Source organism: Falco peregrinus, chromosome 6 (genome assembly GCF_023634155.1).
Source record: "Falco peregrinus isolate bFalPer1 chromosome 6, bFalPer1.pri, whole genome shotgun sequence".
Lineage (NCBI taxonomy): Eukaryota > Metazoa > Chordata > Aves > Falconiformes > Falconidae > Falco > Falco peregrinus.
In genome coordinates, this window is record NC_073726.1 from 21172524 (window position 1) to 21197098 (window position 24575).

At 48.1% G+C, this 24575-nt stretch overlaps 1 protein-coding gene across 1 annotated transcript in view; it reads left to right on the forward strand.

Annotated features, from left to right (window-relative positions):
• Positions 1–24575, forward strand: part of SHANK3 (SH3 and multiple ankyrin repeat domains 3) — a 368446-nt gene that overhangs the window by 51050 nt on the left and 292821 nt on the right. Inside the window, 3 exon segments of the mRNA XM_055807431.1 lie at positions 7732–7935; positions 11692–11763; positions 23770–23878. Of these exon segments, the coding sequence (XP_055663406.1) occupies positions 7732–7935; positions 11692–11763; positions 23770–23878 (385 nt within the window).

The window sequence follows — 24575 nt, forward strand, 5'->3', positions numbered from 1 at the left end:
TATTACCTCAGCTGACAATTTTTTCATATAACTAAAGCAGCAATGGAGTTATCAATAAAGATGTGAGCACAGGTGCCATAAATAAGAGCACAAAAAAGCCTCACTGGGTCAAACCAGTGGTCTAGCAATGGCCAAAGGATATGTTGTTCAGGGAATTCACAAAGTCTGGCCACTTTCTGCAGTCCATTCCCCCATCTTCCTCCTGTTTCAACAACTGCTGGTTTAAGGTTGTTGGGGGCTGCATCCCCATCTTCTGCTTATTTTTTTTTTTTATACACGTGTAGAGCAAATTAGACCTGGGCCCATCAAAATAAATGATCTATTAATTCATTCAAATGCAGAGTTTTTCAGGTGACTAAGGACTAATGCCAGATCTAGAAAACAGGGAGGTCTATCCTGGAAAAGATGTGGGGTTTGGCCATCTGAAAGGAATGGAGTGGTCAAAGTAAACTGAACCCAAACTGCCACATGCTTTAGTGAAAAGTGCTAATGTGATGCCTGGAGATGAAAGCAAGGGGGTAGCGAGTTGAGGTGAGGACAATATTTTATAACTGTATATGACAGCTGGGAGACAGATGCTGGAATATTGCCTCTGGCTTTGATTCTGCACTTTAAAAAGTGTATTTGAAATTAAAGAGGGTGCTGAAAAGAGCAACAGAAATTATTTGAGATCTGGAGAAAATACACTACAATTCATGAACATCTTCTGCTCACCCTAAATAAGACTGAGAGGTGACAGTGTTAAATGGGGGCTACAAGTATAGCAAGAAACTGAGTAATAAAGAGCTATTCAGTGTCACAGAGAAATATATAACAAGAAATGATGATTGTATTGGAAGTTTGAACAAGGGAAATCAAATGAGAACTGACATACCTTTTTTCATTGAGGATGAATGATAGCTTATTAATTTATTCAGGGAGGGAGTGTGGTTTCCATCATGTGATGTTTTTAGACTCAAGTTGGATGCTTTTCAGGAAACTGTTAGCTAAACCCAAGTAATTTAGTTTGTTATGGGAGTTGAAACTTAAGGGTCAGTGATAAATTGCTTGGAGGAGAACTTGTGGGTCCTCTTGGCTTTGAATTTGCTGATTCAGAGGGCATGCTGAATATGTGTTACAAAGGCAACTACAGTATGCTCTTTTCACTGGTTTCTTCCATTCTGTAGTCAAACTTGATTTCATTTGCTCCTTCATACTGAGAATCTTTGTATCTCTTTTGTGTGTGTTTACTAGGACCTATCTATCCAGCTAGCATGTCTCAGTCTTGATGCTGGATAAACAGAAGAGCTTATTCAGTCTTCTCCAGAAGAAGCTTTGCTCTACATGGCTTTTTTGTGAGCCCCAGAGAGAGCTAAAGCTTCCCAGGTCCTCATTTTCCAACTGCTTACAAGTTAGAGAGGTGGCTGTGGTCCTGGTGTTGCAATGAACCAAGCAGGAAGCATTCCCAGGTCTTCAAAAGTAATAGTTGTCTCTTTAACCTGCCTTGGGCTCTTTGGTGGGGTCAGCTTGATTGACAGGTCCAACACTTCTGCATTTCCCTCTGTGCTGCCTTTTCTGTATGACGAGTTCAGCAGTTGGATGAAGCCGGCTGGCAATTTTGCTCTTCAGCAGCCCTTTCCATGCAGGTGGCTAATAATAAAGCTGTTGTAGCTCTGTGCAAGAGGGAGGTTTTGCCTGAACCAGTCACTTAGAGTTAATCAGGAGTTGAATCTCTTTAAACATTCATTTCAAGCTGTGTTTGTATCAGAGGCAGCTGCTCCTCGGGAAAGCGCTGACTGATGGGACTATAGGATGAGGCTGGTTGTCACTGTCAGTGCTACTGAAGAGTTGTCGTAAGGGGGCTCTTGGACTCTTGTTTTTTTTTAAAGAGAAGTAGCTGGATGGCTTCCTGTCTCAGGCAACGGATTCTGGGGGATGGTAGAACAGTCAGCAGCATCCTTCCAGGCTGGCTCATAAGCAGCAACCATTTCACTGGAAAACCATTAGAGCCAAAATACTTTGTTATCTACAGCATGTAACTCTGCAAGAAGGGCTCAAGCACTGGGCGCTTTCCTGCTGGATGCCGAGAACCTCCCTCCTACTCTTTATCTTGTTTCCTTTTGGTGGAGGCAGCTTCTCCCAGCGTGGCGTTTAGCACAGTGGATGGCAGGGCCAGAGCTTTCCTCAGGAGGTGATCTAAGCCCAGAAATTCCTGTTGTTTTTCCAGCGTACATAGCTTCTTTCTGAGCTGGTCCCAGTTTGCCTTTTGCCAGCATCCAGCGCATGGAAAGCTTATGCCTATTTCTTCTCTCCTCCACTGAGTGGTGGTTGCCCTGCCCTGGTCCCTGCACAGCCCAGCTCCTTCCCTGGACCATGGTCCTGAAGGGAAACGAGCTGCAAAAGTGATGTCCAGCCCATTCCATGGTTCTTGGCCAGGGGCTGTCCACATGTCTTGTGGCTCTGATCCCTTCTGCCGGTGTGCAAGCGAGGCCAGGAGGATCCTGCAGGGTGTCACACAGTGCAGGGGACCGGTGACATCTGCCCCAGATCACAGGAAAAGCTTGCTGCTGAAACCACTGCTTAAGGGGAGAGGCTTTTAACAAGTAACTGGGAAGAAAAAATATGTAATTGGAGTAAACCAACCATAATATTTTAAGGAAAAGTGAAAAAGTTACCTGGGCTTGTGGGTTTTTTTGTTCTTTTGGGTTGGGTTTTTTGGTTTTTTGTTTTTTGTTTTTTGTTTTTATATGTGGTGTCAGTCTGTTCCTGTAACTTCATCCCAGTCCTGGTGTTACAAGGAACTGCTGCTCGCTCGGTGCAAGCGCCTGGCTCGGTTCCACTGGGATGCTCTGCTCCAGCTACAGGTTCTGACATGGTGCATTTGTCCTGTGCAGACTGCTCTGTGCCTCTGGTCACCTTTGTCTTCTTTCCCTTTACCTTTTTCCTGTTTCTGTTGTTTCCTGAACGAGAGGGCCACCAGCCCTGCACGTGATGCAGAAGATCTGGATGTGCTGCCAATTCATGAGTGTCATAGCAGCCCCCTCTACATCACTTCAGCCCAGATCCCAGCACGGTTCCCATGCGACTCCTCTGATGAACTCCCATGTCAGGAAACCTGCCTGGTTGACCTTCACCTTTGTTTACCACCTTCCTTGTCAGTTAGGGATCTGAAAGAATGCTTTCTTGCTTCTGGCACTTTATGTCAGTGAGGGACTTAGCAGAAAACATTTTGGAAATGCGTGTGTGCATTGGGTAAGCAGGCCAGCCTGATTCTGGTAGGCATGGGTTTTCTTGCATGACTCCACAGAAAATAAGCGGATTTTTTTAGCAGTATAAATGTTTGCTGAGTTCCTCTCCATGTTCCTGGGACAGAGGCCAGGCCTTTGGACCCAGAGCACAGCAGAATCACGGAGCCACTCCTGGGCATCAGCATCTCCTGCCTGTGCTCTGCTCCTGCTCCTGGGAGGGTTTGCACCCTGCACCATGGTGCAGAGCACAGCCGGCGTTGTGCATGGGTGGTCCGTGCCACTTGCAGTTGCGCTCTCAAACCTGCCATGCTCATGCATCTAATGGGGAACTTTTATTCCTCATTTGCGAGACCCTTTGCGTTGGCAGCCGTTGCGATGATAACCAGCGAGGAGCCCATCCTGCAGCTGGTCCTCCCGGGAGGAGCTCCGGGGCTCCTCCTTGGATGACTCTCATGCCTTGGTTGCTTGCCAGCCTCACCCACTTTCCGTCAGGCTCCCCTCTTCCTCTGTGTTTGTTAGTTTTGATGACTTCAATGCCATTGTCATTTTGCATGTGGTGTGGCAGTATTGTGCTCTTTTCTGTTCCATTCAGAGGCAACTCCCATTTTCTAAAGGAAATCTTTTACTTTTGATAGATTCCTCTGCTCTGTTGGTTCAGCTGCTCCATCTTTCTGTAGGGGCCTCTCAGAGGCTGTTTTTTTTATTTTTGCCATACATTTGCTCAGAGTTTCTAATGTGATATTATGAAATATACTCCCTGCTGCCTGTAAGCACATTACCTTTTCAGCTGCTTCTTTTTAATTTCCTTTCAACTCTTTCTCATTTCTGTGCTCTTCGATGAAGAGTTTTTGGCTTTTTTGCTCTTAAGGGATTGTTGAATGTAAGTTCTTTATTGTCATTATTGCAATTGAATAGATTGAATATTGAATAGATCTTGTCTGTTATCCTGTGTGTTGCTGGGGATTGAATCTGAGGCTCTGAGCTATTTCTTCCTTCAGGAAGGAGTCATCCGTGCTGTCTAAAAGTTGAGAAGCTGTACCATTTTCTTTCAGGAGCTGTTCCAAAGGCTTTGATTGTTGTGATCGGAGCTTATAATTGTACAGAAGAAATTATCGCTTGTAGCTGGAAACCAGAGTGAGCAACTTGTTCTGAAGGCTGCTCCCACCCTTGCCCTCCTGTGAGCCTGCCTGCTGACTCTGGGACCTGCCCTGGCTGCCAGTGGGCTCTGTGGGTGCTGTGCCATGCTGGCCAGCATGCAGGACTGGTGCTGCTGTGATGTGCTCCCTGTGGAGCTGCCTCCTTTGGCTCCCCGGGATCCCTCCTGGGTCTTCTGGGGAATGACACTGGGAACAGCACCCACTGAGCCTCTCATTCCAGGAGAGCATCAGGAGGAAGGGGCAGAGAGCTTTTCTTCCCATGCAGGTTCAGGAATGTACAAGGCAATTTGATTCCTTTTAAAATTAATGCTGACTTCGGTGTTCAGACCCTCAGGGCTGGAAGCTACTTGCACCCCGTTCGAGCTGCTCTGAAGTGCTGTCTCCAGGCTGGATCTCTCGTGCTGTGGTGGCAGGTGGCCCACGCTGTCCAAGCTCAGCCTCCTTTCCTGTTGGAGACAGGATCAGCGCCTGTCATGGCATCTGCAGCTCAAGCAGCCAAGCCCTGCTCTGCCCAGGATCAGCCAGGGCCGGTGTGGGAGCTGCTGGGGCTGTCCCGGTGGCAGGTGGTGAGGCTAGAGGAGAGCAACGTGCCCTCCATGAGCTGCGAAGTGGAGCAGCCCTCACTGCGGTGGCTGCTGGAGCAAAGTGAGCCCGGTCACCCCATGTGCAGAGCAGCTTTCTCCTGCTAATCTCTGCAGGCTTCAGAGCTAAGGATGCAGAGATACAGCCCTTGCAGCCCTTCTGGCAGGGGTTTGTGGGATCAGCCTCGCATTTCTGGATTGCTCCCAGAGCAGCTGCGCTGCATCATGGAGTGTGAATAAGCAAGTTTATTTGCAGGATCTCTGCTATAAGAAAGTCATTAATACATGTGGTGATGTTTGGAGAAACAGAGCCATAAGAGACACTTAAGTAGCTGGATTATGCCCACAAAGGTCTGTGCAGCGTTTTGACCTCACAGCTGAAGCAAGCATTTTCTTCCTGATTTCTGACACAGGTTAAAGACAGAAAGAGACACACTGCAGGGTGGAAGTACTTTTCGCTCTTAAATATCAAATGTTAATGCTCCCCAGAGTATGTCTCTGCAGTAAAAAGTTTGGTATAAAATTCAGCGGGTTTTATGCTGGGATCTTCTTTTAACCAGTGCTTGTGCACATGTGCATGCCTGTCAGTGGTTTTTTTTCCATTAGCTACATATTTTAATACTGAACAACATAATTTGACAGTGAGGAAGAGTCCTAGAGGCTAAATAAGCATGTAGAAAGGTATAGACAATGTTTATTTTTTATTTATGGGCCCCTGAAAGGATGATGCATATTCTGTTTCTCTTTGAAGACTGAAAGAGAACAGAGCTGGCGTTTCTCAAAGGTTTTGAATTCCTGATTTCTCACACCAGCAACCAGCCACCTCTTCCTCGGTACCTGCGGTAGGACAAGCCATAGTTGATAAGCATGCTGACTCGCTAATACGGTCAGCGATGTAATAGATAACGCTGACCTCTGTTTGCAGTACAAATGCACACTGCCAAGTGCAAGCTATCTATGCCTGAGAAAAAAGAGCTGTAACATCAGCTTGGTGGCTTTCTGTCTCGCACCGTGGCTTTTCCAGGTGGGGGTGTGCAGGCGGGCAGCGTGCAGGGCAGCGCTGGTGCTCTGCTGGCTCCCGCCCTGTGTCCTGGCAGGGTCATTTGCTTCTCTCTGGGCAAAGCTGTTTTATTTTTTCAAAAGAGTGCCTGTTTAATTCACAAAACCAAAAAAATGCTGTTAAAGGGACAAGGGACCCAAACAGGCCCTGTGGTTAAATTTTGAAGCTGGAAGTGGGGCTGAAGGGGTGAGGATGTGCAGTTACTTCTGGTGTGTGGAGTAGAGTGTCCGCTTGGTCCCATGGGGATGCGGTGCAGCGGTGGCAGGAGCTCTGGCACCTTTTGGTGGTTTTGTGGCAGCTGCTGGAAGTGCTGCTGAGCACCTGGAGAAGGTGGGGATCAGGTCTGGCAGTCTGTTTGGAAATCCAAATCGATGTCTGTGTTCAGGCCCCAACTCAACACCTTCATGGACAAAACGTGCTTATGCTGCTCTGTGTATCCGTGCGGCACCAGTACCTTGGATGTAGCGTGCACCTCCAGTCTCCCATGACAAGGGTGATGATGTTGTCTTAGGGCAATAACAGGGGTGGGCAGAAGTGTGGAGTGCCTCTGTGTGATAAGTGCAGCAGGACTCAGCCTAGAGAAGCAGTGGCTGCGGGGGGAGCACTGCAGAGGCAGGGAGGGTGGTTGTTCACTTTGCCTTCCAGCACAGAAATCAGGAGCATTAAACAGGGCTGACAGGCTGTGGCTTTGAAATGAAGTGCTGAAACAAAACTAAATGCTGTCGTCTCCTCCTGCAGAAAGTGTGGAGGGGAAGGAGAAGCAAACAAGGAGGAAAACAAAGTGATGGGAACAAGGAAAAGTTGAAGGCCAAAATGCAAAACCAGGAACCTGAGAGGGGAAGTGCTGGCTGCCATCGGGGACAGGCTGTTGCAAGACTGTCCTCTGTTTTCACCAGCACGGCACCCTCTTGCCTTCCTGCTCTTTGCCTGCAAGAGCAGGTGCTGTGAAGAGCCTGCTGCCCCACGGAAGAGCCTGCTGCCCCACTGCCACGGCAGAGGGGATATGGTGATGGTGCTGTAGCACCAGGCTGGGTGACTCGGTGGGCTCTGGCCAGGGTGGGTTCCATGGCCAGCCTGCTCTGCCAGCCCCACAGCCAGCCGCGACTGCAGCAGTGGGGGCTGCAGCTGTAGGAAATACAGCCTGAAGATGATGTGCTATAAATATGTGATGACTTGTGTCCTGAGGAGGGAGGGAGAGGCACTGTAGTCGCAGGGTGAGGTGGGAAAGTGTTACTTTCCATGTGGGGAAGCAGAGAGCTCTTTTCCTTCCCTCCTTCTGCTGGAAAGACCTTACTGGATACTTTCAGCTCCTGGCAGGGCTCACGGGGTGCTGTTTGCACACCGCTGAAGTCTGTGGTGGAGGAGTCAATAAACTCTACAACCTATTGGGGATTTTTTAGTGAAATTTTGCTATTATGCTGTTATTAGGCCATACAATGATACTTCTCATAATTTATAGGATGTTATAACACAAAGGGTTCCAGTCTGCCCTGAACCTCAGACTATGCATTAGGGGGATATCTGCTACATTTCATCCTTCTCTAAGTCTTTTCTTTCCCCTTCCCATAATTCGCTGAATGGAAGAAATTGTGGCTTTCCCATTTTATCCTTCTCCTTGTTCTTACTGTGATTGTCCATGGGTACAGCTAGGGGGTACAGGACCTTGGTGATGCTCAGCTCTGATTGCCCTCTGTGTCTCTCCACAGAAGTGTCTACGGTTGAATCCAGATGTTCCTGTGTGGGTTTCCAAACAGCGCATCCTCTGCACTTTGAACCACAGCCTGAAGGATGTTCTGAACTATGGGCTCTTCCAGCCAGCCTTCAATGGCAGGGCTGGGAAATTTTTGGATGAGGAGCGCCTGCTGAGGGAGTATCCCCTGAACCCAGACACTCCTGTCCCCTACTTGGAGGTAGCCATCTTCTTTTTTTCTTTTTTTTTTTTTTTTTTCTTTTTAAAATGTGTATATGTATATAGATACACATGCACACACATATATATGTGTACATAAGTATGCAGGACTACTATGATCCCTTCCACTGTAGTCTCTGTAGGCACCACAGTTATTAATGCCCCCTACCCCCTCCCCTTTTTTTCCCCATTTCCTTTCCAGGAGTGAAAGCATAGAAATTTGTGTGGGTGTATGTTTACTCATGGAGAATTCATTGAGGGAAAGCTGAGGCAAATGCCTCTGAGTTTTACTTGCTCATGACTCTGTCTGCTTGAGAGCTCCATAACATCTGTCATAGCCCTGTGAAACAGCTTCCCTGTTTTCTGACCCTGTTGATCAAAATTTCTTTTTTTTCTAGTGGTGCATAACTGTCACGGGAAATTGCAGTAACAGAAGGAAAACCAGTCTTGTAGGTACAGAGGGAAAATCGTAGGAAGATCTTTGAATATGAGGCTGAAGGACTTGAGTCTGATATTTTGTTTAATTTACAGTTACTGTAGAGACTGGAACACAACTGTATGCTTTGACAGCAAATGACTGTCCCTGTATGGACCTCATCTGTGTGTTGAGCACGGAGGATAATCTATACTATTTTCTGTTCCAGAAAATTAGCTAGAGCAGAAATTAACTGAATTAGCTCTATATTTACATTCACTATATATTTTGCCTTGATCTGGGATTCAGGTGATTGCATGTAGGTGTTTATCCTAAGGTCACCTGCCACATTTCTTGGGCTCCATTGACTGTCACTGTGGACATCCCCGCTGACTGGAATGAGACTCTAGCTACCTACATGTGGACTTCTAAATTTAGGAATCTTGTGCTATATTTTACCCACAAAGTCTATTTAGAAAGCATTACATGCTTAAGCTGCACGAGCTCTTACAAACGCAAGCATGAATGCTGTTATTGTAATTAATCCTGACTAATTTGGAAAAAAAAATGCAGCACAATTTCTTAGCAAACTAACATTTAACGTAGACAAAACATTTGGAACAACATTAAGAATGCTTGCAAATAGACCTATGAGGTAGTAAATTCCCTAATTTTCCTTATACAGGCTTTGATGCTTTGTTTTTGTATAATTTAGCATAATGTCCACACTTAATGTCTTAGCACACACATCTAAATGCAGACTTTACATGGATATTTGTTGTGTGTCATTTCAATTCTTCATAACTTCATAAGAATGGCAGCTGAGCACTGGAGAATCCTATTGGAAAACCAAAAAGCCGGAATCTATTTACAAGACATAAATCCTATGCTGATACCACTGAGGTTTCTTGAACCCAAAAGATAAATTAGCTCTCAGGGCTGCATATGAAGGTGATTGGATAAATGAGGGGTTTGTGCATATTGACAGAAAAATTACGTTACAAAGCAGGTGCATGCAGTAGTTCCCTGGAGAGGTGGGGTGCTGGCTCTGTTCTATGCCAGGGAGAGCTGTAGGTACTCACAATTCCTTTATCAGGATAAAATAGTAGCTGCAATGCAGTGTGTTGGTGATCAAGCAACATGCAGTGGGGTCTACAGGCCCATCTGCTGAGATCCAGTTACCTCCATGTGCGTCTGGGGGTATTGACTGTGTCCCATATGATCTTACTGGTTGTTATCTACTGTCAGAAGCTTACCGTGTCCTTCTTAATAAGGCAGTTATTTTGACTGCGTGCCAAACACACCGCTGTGTTCTCACCATTATCAATCATCACACATTCAGTTCACACACCTTGTAAATTTGCATGAGATTTGGAAATTCTGTGCCTGTAAGTCCTCCCCACTCAAGCCTGGTCTGCGGGCGAGCTGTTGGAGCAAAACTGTTGGGATGTGACTGGCTTAGGGCTGGCTGCCCACTTCAGTTGCCTCTTCAGGAGTTTTGCTGCTCAGTTTTGAGCCGCTGACTACATTTCATACAACTTAACTACTCAGACGAGGTTTTTCCTTGCACCTGGGTGGCAGCATGTGGTGCTCTTGCACCAGAGCTGGTGTAACCTGGCTTCCCTCTCTCAGACTTACCTCACTGATGCATTCACTGCCCTGGCCCCTGCCTGTGTAGCATGGGGCACCAGGGAGCCCTACATGACATTCCCCAAGGTTGAGCGCTGGGAGAGCAGCAAGTGGGCAAGTCTACCTGAGCTGGCACGTTCAGGCAGGAAGCCAGAGGAGAGCATCTGCAGAGCAGTGCTGCCCCGGCTTGGCCAGAGTGCTGCCCAGGGTTCGGAGGCGGAGGCTGTCAGTGGAGCCTCTTTGCAGGTCCTCTAATGTGGTGCTGGGCATGAAGAGGAGCCACTGAAGGATGCTTGCATGACTGCATAGGGGTGCACAGAGCATCCCTGACACTGGCATCATCTGCAAAAGACTAACATCTGTAAATAAGTGGGCAAGACAAATTTTTACCTTGGAATGGTTAAAAAAAAAAAAATTGTGTGAGAAAACATCTGCCCAGTAGTACAAGTTTATGTGCTAATATTTTGCCAATTATTGAAAAGTAAGTGGGATGAGCTTAGTAACTGCAGTCCAAAGATAACTTGGTGTCGGTTTCAGCTGAAATAATGAAATATTGATGGAGGATTAAGTTCATAGCAATTCAAAATCTCAGAATACAATTAATTCATTGAAAAAAGGTCTAGTCAAACAAATCCAATTTCATTCTTTAAGAAAATTGTAATTCTGCTTGATAGAGATAATTATACAAAGGTAGCAGCCACTTGGGGGTACTTGATTTTGTTCTACATGATGTTCAAGTTCAGGATTAGCACTATAAAACATCCGTAGGACAAGTGTCACTGGCTAACTGATCAATGACAAAAACCAGTTGTCACTCTGATCATCATGGCATAGATGTATTTCTAGTAGGGTTTCTTAGGGACCAATGTCAACCTTGATGTGGTTACCCCAGGGATCTGCGTGTAGATATAAAATCACCGCTGATAAAGTCTTATTCCACAAAGTCTAGCAGAGAACATAACAATGTTGACTGTGCTGTCTAGGTGATTTGGTAAGTGGGAGTCCCATCAAAGTATGTGCTAAGTCAGCCAAATGATGAACACACAGGGACTGCTTGCAAAGGAAGGACTCTCATTGTGGAAAACAAAGTTTCTGTAGAAAATTTGTGAGGCTTTTGGTCAAGAAACCTAAACAACAATTCCCAGTGTGATGCTTTGGCATGGCATGACCCTGCAATCCTCAGTGCGTACCCTGACAAGTAGCAAGTTGGTTTTAGGAGTGGTTGAGGCGGAGGTAGTTGGTATTGGGGCAGTGTGTGGGCGACAGTCAGTGTACTTGTAAAGGACGTTGGGAAGAGGCATGGCACAGAAAAGAACAGCAGAAATGATCTGAGAACAGAAGAGAAGATCCCTCAGTGAGAGACGTAGAACTCAGCCTCCTTACAGGGAAGTTGGCTCTAGACCACCTGCGTAGGAACTGTCCTGCGGAAAACCGTTCTGTTGTTAGAGAGATCCCTAAGTAACTGGGAAGAAGCAGAACAAAGCCCACGCTGTCTGAAAGCTAAAGCCAACAGATTCATACGAAAAACTGGTCAGAATTTCTTTAGTGAGGTATTAGAACAAATTATCAAGGAGAAAAGTGTATTCTGTATCTGTTCTTGTTTTCAGGTCTAGACTGAGTGTCTCCATGCAAGCTGACGTGGAGTGGCTTGAGAGCGGTTTGATGCTGAGTGGGTTTTGTTCATCTCATATCTGATGTTCTTCCCTCTTGCAGTTCCGGTACAAAAGGCGTGTGTACACCCAGACTTTGCTGGATGACAAGCAGTTTGCCAAGCTCCATACCAAGGTAAGGCTGGAGTCTAGCTGGCAAGCTCAAAGCCCTAATAGCATGTTCAGCTATCACAGAGGGGATACCAGGTTTTGGGATCTTTCAGTCTTCCCTGCTTGCCAGGCTGCAAAGCACTCATGAGAAATGGATGGTACTTGCTGAAGCCTGGGGTGGTTTAGGTGGAGGGCGAGCTGAAAGACCCCATCAAGCTGTGGTAGGGTGCCCACACAGGACTAGACTTGTGTGGTAGCTTATGTGTGCTAGCAGGCAGGTGTGTGGTTGGCCTAGGCTCTGCGGGAGAGTGTGGGGTCAGCTTTCCATGGGGTGGTGAGGCAGAGGAACACATGATGGGCCAGCTGAAGAGAAGCTTTATTCTCTGGCATGGAAGAGTCACTAAATGCACAGAGAGCACAATGGTGCACATTGAGGAGGACGCCTTCCCTTCCCCCAGCGAGAGGCTGCAGCACGCCTCCGCCTTGCACGTGGGCTTGTTGCTTTGCCTCTGGCTTTAACCCATGCATCTGGGTCAGGATTTCACTGGTAAGATCCACACATGAAGTGGAAAGTGCTCTTGGTCTACTGCAGCCCCTACATGTCCTGGGCAGTGATCGAGACGTGTCAAAATTAACGGTGCAGGCATTGAACAGACTGTCTGCATGTTTGGAGTGCAGGGAGTGTGGCAGGAATGCTGCTTTTGCATCCATAGGTGTTTTCTGGGAGGAAATACACCACACCAAACCCACCGGACTCTGTGGCCCAGGATGTCCGAGTTGGCACAGCTGGGTCAGGGATGCTCATGGTGACCAGGCCTTGGGCACATGTTCCTAGATGCCCTCTTGCATCACTCTTCCTCTGGACAGCTACAGTGATCCCATGATGTCTCTTCTTGCCCAGGAAACTAACAACAGTAATTGTGGAGAGGTCTGGAACCATCAGATTTCTGATGCCACTAATAATTGTGCCTTGAGATGGCATGTGGCCCTGTGGGGACTTTGATGGTTCCTGAGAGGCCAGCGTGTGCTAACTGTGAGACAGGAGGAATGAGGTGGGCTCTGGCAGCGTGGTGGCTGTTGCACAGCTGAGTGGCTCAAACACACTGGGCAGCATTCAAACTGCTGGGTGGCATGAGGACACCTGCAGCACCCATCAAACTCATTTTCTGGGAGAGTCTGTGGGGAAGGTCTGGAGCAGGGAGTGGTGGCATGGACAGGCTCATGGGGTTGGCCCGTGTGTGGAGGGCACCGTGCTGGGAAAGGCTGTGCAGAGATGCTTTGAGGGTTCCTGTTTAGGAAGAATGTGGGGACTGGCCAGGATCCCAGAGCTTCCGGCTAGCTTCCTTGTTGCTGTGTATCATGAGCTCCCAAAGGACTTGACCCACCTCAAAGGTGAAAATCTTCATGGGAAGAAGCAAGTCCTCTGTCGTCTGCTTGTGGGAAGCAGGTCCTCTGTCTTTGATTTGCAGGGCTGCAGAAACAAGAAACAAAACACGGTTAGGGTTCAGGTTTGACTCACAAAGATAAAAGCCACGAGACTTCTGTCTGGTGGCATAAGAATATCCAGGCAGCAAATCTGGAAAGCTCTCAACATCTTCCTGGCGCCAGGAAGTGTGAATCATGGTCCTCCTGAGCCTTGCCAGTGACAGACCGTGCCTGCTTAAAGGAGGGCTGGAAGCGCCTACCACAGGGACACCTGAGCAGCAGCATCTGAGGGCTTCCCCTGCAAGTGTGTAGTAGCCATAAATGCACTTTATTAAATATTCACTTAATATTGTCTTTATGCTTTAATTTCTACTTAAAAACCAAATTTCCTTCATGTTGTTTCTTTATTTTTTAAACCATCCCTTGCTGATAAAACATGGCATCTGAGCAAGATCCTGCATCTCTGCTCCCGTTTGCCTCCATCAAGAGGATGCTCAGAGGCATTTCCTTTGGCTGGTGTTTTTGCAGAGCCTGTGGGCACCATGGGCCATGGTGCTTGTGGGGCAGAAGAGGAGCCCTCATCCTGCCCCAGGGCTGCTCCTCCAGGGGTGCAGTGCGAGGCAGGCAGCAGAGGCAGCCGCAGCGGGTGGTGCCAGGAGGGACACAAGCGGGAGTCGGGCTCATGCTGGCCACTCGTTGGAGAGATGCTGGTGCTGAGAGCCGCTGGCGGCGTGACTTGCCTGCCCGGCACAGATCAACGCTGTTTTGCTGGGAGAGGATGAGAGTGGAGCGTGCGTGTGCAGCATCCCAGCAGCTGGCTTGAGGGTGAGAGGGGGACGGAGAGCAGAGGGACATGGGCTCCTCTCTGGGACGGCAGCTGGCTAAGCAGAGGGAAAACTGGCAAGCTGCTGGGGACCGCAGACTGCGAGCGAAGAGCACGGTACTGCCTGCTTCTGCTCTGTCTGCTGTGCCGTCTCTGCTGCAGCTGTGCCAGGCACTGCTGGGTGAGGGGCCGTGGGGGGACAGTCCTCGTGCCACTAGCCCCGTGGAGGGGTGCTGTGTGGGCTGCAGCAGGGCAGGACTGGGTGGGGGCTTCATTCCCCGCATTGAACATGCAGTGAGGAGGTGTCTATGGGCCGACTGGGGGAACGGCTGGCTCCTCCACCACCGCAGGCTGGTACAGGCTTACGTGTCAGGTCGGCTGCTGGGGTGTGTGTGTGTCTGTGTGTGTGCCTGCTTCTGCCTATGCATTTAGGGGTTGGTGTTTTCTTCTGGGAAAGCAGGTGCATGGAGGCAATGCCTCTGCGGTGTGGTGCAGAATGTATATGTTGCTCGAGGCGTGAGGCTTCCGTGTTATTTGTACCAATGCCTAATGGCTCTGGCAGTGAAATACTGTTTTTTTTTCTGAGATGTGGTAATTTAAAAGGCTGTAAAGGATTAGCTTTAGATCTAACGTGATGGTGGGATCACTCCAGAGGCTGCGGTATGTGCAGAATCTTTAGGCCTGTGGTTAATGGTCTCATCTGAATGATAGCAAAGTAAGAAAATGTTTAGAGAGTCTGACTTCTAGTGGTAGAATACACTGCTTAAATCTTTTAATGACCTCAAAACATGATACTTAACTGCCATTACAAAAGGAAAACAAGAAAAATAAAAATAACACCTTTTTTTGAGTGCCAGTGGACTTGTTATAAGAAGTGGGGAAACTGATTTCTTGTATTGCTAGCAAATAACGAAATGACTTGGTAAATCGGTCAATCAGCCTCAGTCCCTTGTGCCTCTTGGGATCTGCAGGCAGTGACATTTCTTGTAGATACTTTTCCCACTGAATCGCAGTAGAACATTTAGAAACAGGAGTACAGAAAAATGCATGTTAGAAAAGGGCAATCCCATTGTGTTTATAAATGAAAATCTGTGCAGAAAACTCTTGGCATTTACCAAAATGTCCACAAAGGACATTGTGCTGCTAAGAGACCTGGGATATTACCATCTTGAAGGGGAAAGAAGCAACACTCTTAAAACACACTTAAACTAATTATTAGGACTACATATGCCATTACTATTGTAGATGACTGGCATTAGTGTGGAGTGATCCTCTTGTGCTGCAAACTGCATTTACAGAAGGATGCAGCGCTGGTGTGGGGCTGGGGCAGGTGCAGGCAGGGGCTGCAGGCAGACTGAGGGTAGCAAAGCAACAAGAAAGTGTAAGCTTAGTGGACAGCACCAGTGGCAGGTTGGCAGCGTGACTGTGACTGTCACCACCTTTCCTGTTGGGGTTCTTGTGCAAGAGGGGTGGTTGTAGTGGGGTGGGGGGTGGGGATGGTGGCACTGTTCTGCGGAGCAGCAGGGTGTGGGGGATGTCTTTGCTGGAGTGAGGGTGAGGGGAGCAAACACCATGGCCGTAGTGATGCTGGGGAGAGACAGCAGAAGAGAGCTGGGCACAGGCTGTGAAGGACCTGGGGAAGAGACAGGTCACTGGAGCTGGATGTGGGAGCGGCTGTGTGTGCTGGTGTGGCGTGTGCTGGCGGAGGCAGTGTGTGGTGCTAGGTGGGCTTGCACCCACCTTTGGGATGGAGGGCTTGCACTTGCTCTGGAATGAGGAGGATTTTGCGTTAATAGTGCCTGAAAGTGATCAAGGCTGGGATAAGGATTCAAGACCTGAGGGTAGAGAACAGGATAGAGTCTTGCTGTTTTGCACTGCTGTCAGTGCCATCTGCGTCCCGGGGCCTCCCTCTACAGCAAGAAACACTTCGGACCTCATCAACTGCTCAGCCATCCCCAGGAGAGCCGGGCTCCGTCACGTGTAACGGGGACTTGGGAAGACAAGTGCCACCACTCCAAACATCCCGCTTTCCTCCTCCTTCCCGCAGCTTTACATGCTGAGCATGACACCGTAGGGTCTGGAATCTCCCGTGTGTCAGTCGGGGCCAGCTGTCCCGGCTGTGTCCCCCCCCCAGCTCCCTGTGCCCCCCGGTCTGGTGGCTGGTGGGATGGGGTGAGGTGCAGAAAAGCCCCTGACGCCGTGTGAGCTGCTCAGCGGTGACGAGAACACCCCTGTGTTATCCACAGTGTTTCCAGCACAAATCCAAGCCACAGCCCCACACCAGCTACCATGAAGAAAATTGACTCTATCCTGGCCCAAGCCGGTGTACCGTGGCGGTGTCCCATGCAGAGCAGGTGTCCCGGCTGCTCGGCAGGGGCTCGGCCTTCTCCAGGCCTGGGCCTGCGCCAGGCTGGTGCAGAGCTGCAGCCAGTTAGACCCTGAGCTGGTGGTTAGATGATGTTGTGGCGCGTCATGAAATGGATTATTTGACGTTTCGGTGGGAATCAATGAGGTGTCTGTTTGCTGCTGCCTAATGGCCTGTGCGAGGGCTCCTCACGCAGCCGGGGCGAGGGAGGGGGTCGGTTTTCTCCGGCCTCTTCCAGGGCCGGTGACCCCGTGGCAGCCGCCACGCTCTGGCAGGCCGGTGGTTTGTCTTGGCTCCAGCTGCTGTTTGGAGCAAACTGGACCCTGAGAAAATATCAGTCTTTTCCATGGCACTGGAAATTGCTGGGAACATCGGCATGTGTTTGGTGTGAAGGGGCTGCGCTGTCTCCCCACTTCCCCAGAGCGCCTGAGGCGGGTGCCTGCGGTTGGCTTCCCCCGGCACCCAGCCCGCCGTGAATAGCGAGTGACAGAATAATTTTTCTGCAAGAAGAATATCTAATTTATTTTCATTCATTTCGATTCAAGAGAGAGAAGCTTGTTCCCTCGCACCAGCTTCCTCTCAATGAGCTTTTCTTTTCTGGAGGGTGTTGGTTTTTCTTGCGGTTTGGTGCTAGCGGAGGATAATGGACTGCGGCATGGCGGCTGCCAGCTGGGTGGCTGGAGCTGCACCCCATCCCCAGGCGCTCTCTCTCGGTGTGAACCTCCTTCTCGCTCTTGTAAATGAGCAGAAGTGCCTCAAACTGGCTCAGGAGTCGTCTGCTGAGGCAGGTGTTTTGGGTAACACTACGTGAATGGAGCTGAAGCACCGGAGCCGCGGTTTGGGCAGTAGCCCAGAGGGTAAGGGCAGACCCGTGCTTTGGTTCCTGTCTCTCAGGAGGATCCTCCTCCTTCTCGGGAGCAGTGCAGCCTCACCCACAAGGAAGAAGATCCCAAAGACAGGAATTGCTTCCCAAAGGGTTTCCAGGTAGGAGACGGGAGATCCCTGGTCCGGCCCCCGCCCAGGCTGTGCCACCAGCCACTGCTTGTGCGAAGGCACCTGGGTAATGAGAGACTTAAAACACCCCCTAAAAAAGCAAGGTGGAAACTTACTCTGAGCTTTAATTCTATTTGCATGAGGTTTTGTTGAGGCTTGGGGTTTTTTCCTCCCTGGAGAAAACTTGCTTCGCTCTGGTTACTGTAGCCACTCAAACATATCGATTTGCAAGTCAACATAATCTTCAGACTACATACAGTGCTTTCGCTCATGGGAAGATCCATTATGAGTGTTTGTTTAAGCGGTTAGATACCTTTATATAAATGCATTTAGGTTTTAATTTTTGTATGTAGGAAACAAAATGCTTTACTGGCTTCTGATTATTCTTTTATTCTTTTGATTTCTATCAAACTGCATTTGGATGAAAGCTGAAACTCAAATAAAATAAAAGCTGAAACTCAAAAAAAGCAAAACAACAATTTAAATTGCGTCTTTATCACTTAAATAAATGTTGCTTGAATGTACTGGACACTGAAGATGGAAAGTAAATTTATCAGTACATATCTTTTGTATTTAAAGCTGACTGATCTTTTAAACAAAGGAAGATTTGGTTTGTGTGAGTGGCTCTCATCACAAATTCTCAAAGGTATTTAAGTGCCAGAAAATAAGCAAGAATCTAGTGAGATTTCAAAATTGCCTAAGCGGTTTAGGCATCTGCTTAGCTCCCCTTGATTTCAGTGGGAGTCTGACATTTGCTCTCTTTCTTCATGTCTAGTCACCTTAATACATTTGAAAACCTGGCCCCAAATCCCTCAAGTTCTTAGAATAATGAGATCTCATTCCTTTCCCACCAGGGTTTTATTCATAGATTGGGGGAGGAAAACAAGCTTCCTTACTTTTCTCAGTTCTCAAATCTCCTTTCAGCTTTGAGTGAATCAGTCCAAATAATAAGGAAAATATTCTGTGTTTCTAGCTAAATTGAAATGGAAAACAATCAGATAGGAAAGCTTTTCTATGCAGCATAAGCTGAAAAACCGACATGGAAGAATGTAAATACCAGCATTTGCTTCATTGTGAAAAGTGGATATAATGTGCCCAGCAAGGGATGTGGCTGTGACATATTTATAGTGTTTGAGTTGATTTCAAAAGCTAAGCGTGTTTTCCTTCTGATTCTGAATGAAAAAAGCACACTTGAATTCATGACTATTGGCAGAAGGGCCATTTAACCAATACGTTTTCATAAATGCTTGTAAATACAGATGTCCTCATCAGCTGTCGTGCTGCAAACTCAGGTTAAACAGGTGCATTTTTAAGATGGGAGATACTTTTAGTATAGCTGAGTCTTACTTAAGGGAAAACATTAAAGCTAGGATTAAATTGTTGCTTTGGCACTGCTCTGCATGCTGCAGCGCCCAGGGTGGTTTTGATGGCTACGGTCACACCTGGGTAGGGAGTAGCTCCCTGAGAGCCCCTGTGCCCTCCCTGCGAGGAGGGGACTGGCAGAGGTGGCCATGCCACAGGTGGGGATTGCCATGTGGCTTTGGCTACACTGCATGGCTGTGGTCTGGTTTGGGTTAAGCTTTTTGATTGGACCTGTGTCATGCGTTGATGATGGTTTGGACGTTGGGTGCCTCAAGTCTGGCAGCACTGGCTTGCTGGGAATGGGCCGCTTTGGCCACACCAGCTGAAACAGCAGCTGGGGTCTGTGGGGAAATGTTTATGGGATGTTGAGGGGGCCTGCGCACCCCGCCTGTCAGCAGGCACCTTGGCAGGGCTGGGGGTCCTCCACAGAGGCTCCCCAGATCTGCCACAGCTTCTCTCCAGGGACCCTGAAGGATGCCCAGGAGGTGCTGGGAGCAAGCGGGAGGCTTGACAGGGGGTTTCAGTTCTCTGGTTATTAGGCTGCAAAGGCAAGATGCGCGAAAGGCCTCCAAGGAAGAGAGTCCCTGGACCTTGATGCAATGGTTTCAAGCATATAGTGACAAGGGTGTCTCATTTAGCAGTTTCCTTTTCTTTTACCATTTCCCAAAGCTGGCTATTGCTGTAGCACTGTAGGGCTATCTGGGAAACTGCCCTCCCCAGGCAGACTGCCCCCCCAGAATTTGTGCATAGAAACATCGGTCTCTCTCCCTCTGGTTCATAGCAGTATTGAACTTGAATGAAACAATCTATTTTTCTCTAACTTTATTCTGGAAAACAGCTTAATTGAGTTAATTATATACTTCTCTGTTGATAAAGAATAAGAAACCAAGAACTGTCTGATAATGGCAGGCTTTGGGCCACTCTGCTTGTACATGTTGCTGCTCCCAGTGCCTGCAGTCAAGTTGCTGTGGTCGCTCCAGTTGCTGCCGTGTTACCCAAATGCACAGTTCCAAACCCACCATCTTTAGGCAGTGTAAGGTGTATGGTGACCCCGCTCCTGGCTGCTTGGCCATGTCTCCCACCACAGCTCACTGCCTCTGCTGCACAAACACAACCCTTAGTAAGGCTGGGCTGTAAGCCTGATCAGAGACACCATCTAGGTTGCAATCTTCTTTTTATTTTTCCCTTTTTTTGGTCTCTTTCCTTGTTATGCCTTAATTCAGATTTGTTTTTAAGTGGAGCAAGGCTGTCACCTAAATCCTGGGCATGGGATTCTTGTAACACCGTAACATTATGCCTCTGGTGAATGGCCTTTTTCATTATCTCAGTTTTCTTTGGCATTTTCATTGTTCCCTGAGGTTTAGGACCAAACTGGAGGAAGAGAACTGGGCCAGGGAGGATCAGAAATCACTGTACCGGTGTCCTACCCTCTCCCCATAGTGTTAAGTTTGTGAATTGCAGCAGCCTCTTAATGTGGGCATCGAGCTGCACATCTGGAACACACTGCAGAGCAGACAGACAGCTACAAACTGATGGAAAGAGAATATTTTTCGATGTAAAAATTAACTGGTTAAGTCTCTGGACTTTATAAATTCTTTTTGAAGCATTGCTGTGGATTTGGTCCAAGACCTTGGATAGATGAACATTCTTTGTCCTTCATCTGGAAATTCAAGGCAGTAATTGATTTCCCCCCAAAAGGGAAATTCCAATGACTAAGTGGTGCACAGGACCATGGAAAAGCATCTACAGCAGAAGAGTGCAGATCCCAGAATCAAGGATGCCTCTCTGCATCCTTCTTTTGCTCATGCACTTTCTCTTCAGTTTCCTTCCTAAATGTAAAAAAATGCCATTAAAAGTTGACATAGTGCATCAGCTTCCTGCTGTCAAAAAATGTTGTCAATTCCTGAGCACCTAGAAAACTAGAAATATAAACAAGCACACCGCTGCTGGGCACTGGCTGAGTAGGATGCCTTTCTGGGGCTGTAAATGAGAGTTGCTGGCAGAACCTCAGGAGCAGAACTTCACCTTGGTGCCTGGTATATGTCTGGTAGCAGCGTAAAAGTGAAATTGCTGTGAGCCACTATCGCATACACAGGGGCACGGTGTTCACCTTGGCAGGGAGCACACACAAGTGCCTCTGTGTCCCTGGAAGCCCCAGGAAGGCTGCTGGTGCAGAAACTTGCATGGGCAGAGGCTGCCAGCATCAAGGGGCCGAGCCATGTCCTGGTGGGGTCCCTTCCTCTGCTCATGCCTTTGCATGTCCCGTGGCCACTGGCATGGTTCTTGGCAGGACTGGCAGTGTCAGTCTTGGCCACAGGGGTTTAGTGGGGCCATGCATGGAGCATCATCTCTTGGGTTAGGTTAGCATTGGCTGCTGGAACAGCTGCTGGGAGAAGAGGTGTGCAGACAAATGGGAGTGGAAGGAACAGGGTTAAATCTGCGCAATTGGGTGATGGTTGGGAAGAGGCATTTTGGGATGGCATCCTGGAGGCGTTGCTGGAGTTGTCAAGTCCCGTCTGTGCTATTGCTGGCAGGCAGCTGTGATTTCCTTCAGTGTTTCTGTACTTCTGCAGTAGCTGAAGGGATACTGAAGCAGGAGGTGGATTTTGCTTTCAGTTACTTGTGAGGCGAGAGGGGAGCTGAGGGGGGGAGGTAACACTGAGCGGCAAGGGTCGGGGGAATATATTACCCCCTGAAAAGGCAGTGCTTATGCCCTGCTGCAGTTGATGCCAGTCGCCCTCTTGCTGCGCTGGTGGTAAGAGCATTGGTGCTGTGGGAATTGCTTGTACTGCACGTAGACATTTCCAGCATCTCCCAGCAGGGGCGACCCAGCCTTTGTTTACCTACCCTCTTGAGTGGTTTCTCCTTCATGTACATTGTCCCACTGTTTCGTTGTGTCTGTTCCAGCAGCCCTGCCTGGGCTGGTGCCGTCTAGAGGAATGCAAGGGAGCACCCGGCCGATGGGCAGCGTGGTTGGGATGGGGAGCAGGAGTGTGCTCCGCACCAAGGGATCAGCTGGGGCAGCCACCGTCCCTGGCGAATCCCTGCTCTTCTTGGCTCTTGCCTTACAGCACTGTTGTCCCTGGGGCACTAAGGGGAATGAACTTTATAGTTGAATTGCGTGTCTGTGGCTTTGAGCATTATCTTGTGCATTCCTGTGGCATTGGCATCTCTGCATGTGTCTGCATATCACTGCAGACAGCCAGGACAAGCAGGTCAAGTACTGGCACGGGTGCAGTGGAGCTGCGTTACCATAGGGTTTTGCCTGAGCTAATTAGCTCTGCTGAGATGGAGTAATGATGCAGGGGGTAGTGCACTAAAATGGCTATGTAATTTTAAATGTGTGACCTGGCTTGTTTATGGCATGGCTCCATGGTGCTGACTTTAGAAACAACTGTTTTAGGCTTGGTTCTGCAGACTAACCACACCGAGACTGAATTTGGTTTAAATCAGGTTCACAGCCCAGCATTAATTTGTCTCATCCTTGGAAAGTTAAGTTTCATCTTGGTGATATTTTCTGTCTGACTTCTTACCATGGTCTCCTCAGCATATCAGAGAAATAGCACAGATGAACTTGTGGGTCCCAAGTATCAGGATTTGCAGGCTCTTCTGTAGAAATGGTTCTAAAACTAACAATTTTTCCCCCTAGAAAATTAAATTTTGATAAAATGAAAATGTTATGCAAAATAATATGTGACAAAATTTTGTTTAGGAAGCCTTTGAAAAGAATTAGGTATGTTTCTGCATCCTGTTTTTCAGATTATTTTCAGATTATTTTTTTTTCTGTTTTCCAACTGGAAGTCTTCAAAATGAAATTTCAAGTGAGGCACTTTCGAGTTCATTTTGCTTCATAAAAGATATAATTTTTCTATATCAAGTTGAAAGATCTGCTTGGCTCGGACACCTTCAGCCAGCTGTGCAGCGGTTCACAAGAGCAAGAGCAGCTCCCTGACCGTTGTCTGTAGCTTGACCAGTTGGTTAGAGCTTTTCCCAAAGACTTCTCTCAGCTAATTGCACAGTATTTGTGCTATGTCAGGCACTTTCTAGAGTGCCTCTCCTAAAGCTGGCTACTGCAAGGGTTGATTAAAATAAACTCAAAAAACCCCAGCCAACCTGCAATCAAAGGTCTGAAAATCTGGACTGGAAATGTGTGCGAGATGGGTGTTTTCACACTGTAGTCCATCCAAGTGTCTGCCTGCCTGCCTGGCAGAGTGGCAATTTCTAGAGTCTACAGATTTAATAAAATTACGTATTCATCAAGTTTAGCTATCCAAAAGAGAAAAAAAGGGAGGAAAGCAACAACCCCAAACCAACCAGGCGGACTTAAAGGAGAGTCTTTTGGGCACTCAGTCCCCTCAAACACAAGATTTAGTTTTTGGCCAAAGACAGAACATTGCGTCAAGAATAAAGCATAGTTTCACAGCAGACAGTGCGACAGCCATACCCACTGCACCATACAATAATGGTTGGTGTCTGAGTAGCTGGATCTTTCCTCCAAAGGGTTTTAAGTTCAGCAGGCGGATGTGCTATACTCCCTTAAAATGAGTTTGTGACACAACAGAATGTACACGACGTTGCAGTGAGATGCAGATGAAACCCCGGGCAGTACAATTCACCGTCACTGGGCTGCTGCTCCGCTGGCACAGCACCTTCCATAGCCAGCACCATGCTGCATTGTTGACGAATGCATGAAGTGATGTGTCTGTTGATGTGCCTGTGTCACAAGCACGTGCAATGTGTGTGCCTGCCCTCGCAGTGTGTACAAACAGAAAGTGCCTTAGCAGGGGACTTGCAGCAAGGTCAGAAGGTGGTGGCTGGCAGCCCCTGATGGTTTCCATGGGGTCATCCAGCAGTCCCAGTCTGAGTCAGAGGAGAGGGACGTAAGGTCTGTCTTCCATGTAGATTTGCAGCAGACCCTCATGTGCCCTAGCTTCTGGTGTGTGCTGCCCCATTATTCTTAATAGTTGCCCTGGGTCCCTTGAATGGGGATATTCCTCTGGTAGCTTCTTTCTTCATATTGGGGTGTTAACACTGTGTATTTTCCTGGGGTGTCATGGCTGCAGGCAAATCTGAAGAAGTTCATGGAGTACGTGCAGATGCTAAATGCGGAGAAGGTCTGCAGACTGCTGGAGAAGGGACTGGACCCCAACTTTCATGATCCGGATACTGGAGGTAAGACTGGCTTTTCCACAGAGGAGAGGAGTCATGACAGAGCAGGACTGGGGGAGAAAATGTCTAGGGGAGACAGTGGGAATTTGGGGGAGTGGTTGTTTTTGAGGAGGTGTAGTAAATGATGTATTGTCTGAAATGTAAGGTTTGGAACAGAGAGATGTAAATTTGATTTCTCAGTAGTGTTTTGTCATGGTTTAATCCCGGCTGGTAATTAAGTACCAGGCAGCCACTCGCTCACTCCCCCCTCACCCCGAGGGGTGGGGAGGAGAGTTGGAAAGGAATGTAAAACTTGAGGGTTGAGAGAAGAGCAATTTAATAATTGAAGTAGAATAAAAATGAAAGAACAATAATAACAACGATGACAATAACAGTTGTAATGAAAAAGGGAAGGGAAATAATAACATCCAGAGGGAAAAGAAGAATGGAACACGTGGTGCACAATGCAACTGCTCACCACCTGCCCACCGATGCCCAGCCAGTCCCTGAGCAACAACCAGCCCTCCCCAGCCAGCCCCCCAGGTCTATATACCAGGCATGAGGTCCCATGGTATGGGATACCTCTTTGTTTGTGTTCAGGGCAGCTGACCTGGCTGTGTCCCCTCCCAGTTCCTTGTGCCCCTCCAGCCTTTTTGCTAGCCAGGCCTGAGGAACTGAACAGTCTCACATCAAAGCCAAAACACAGCACCATATTAGCTCC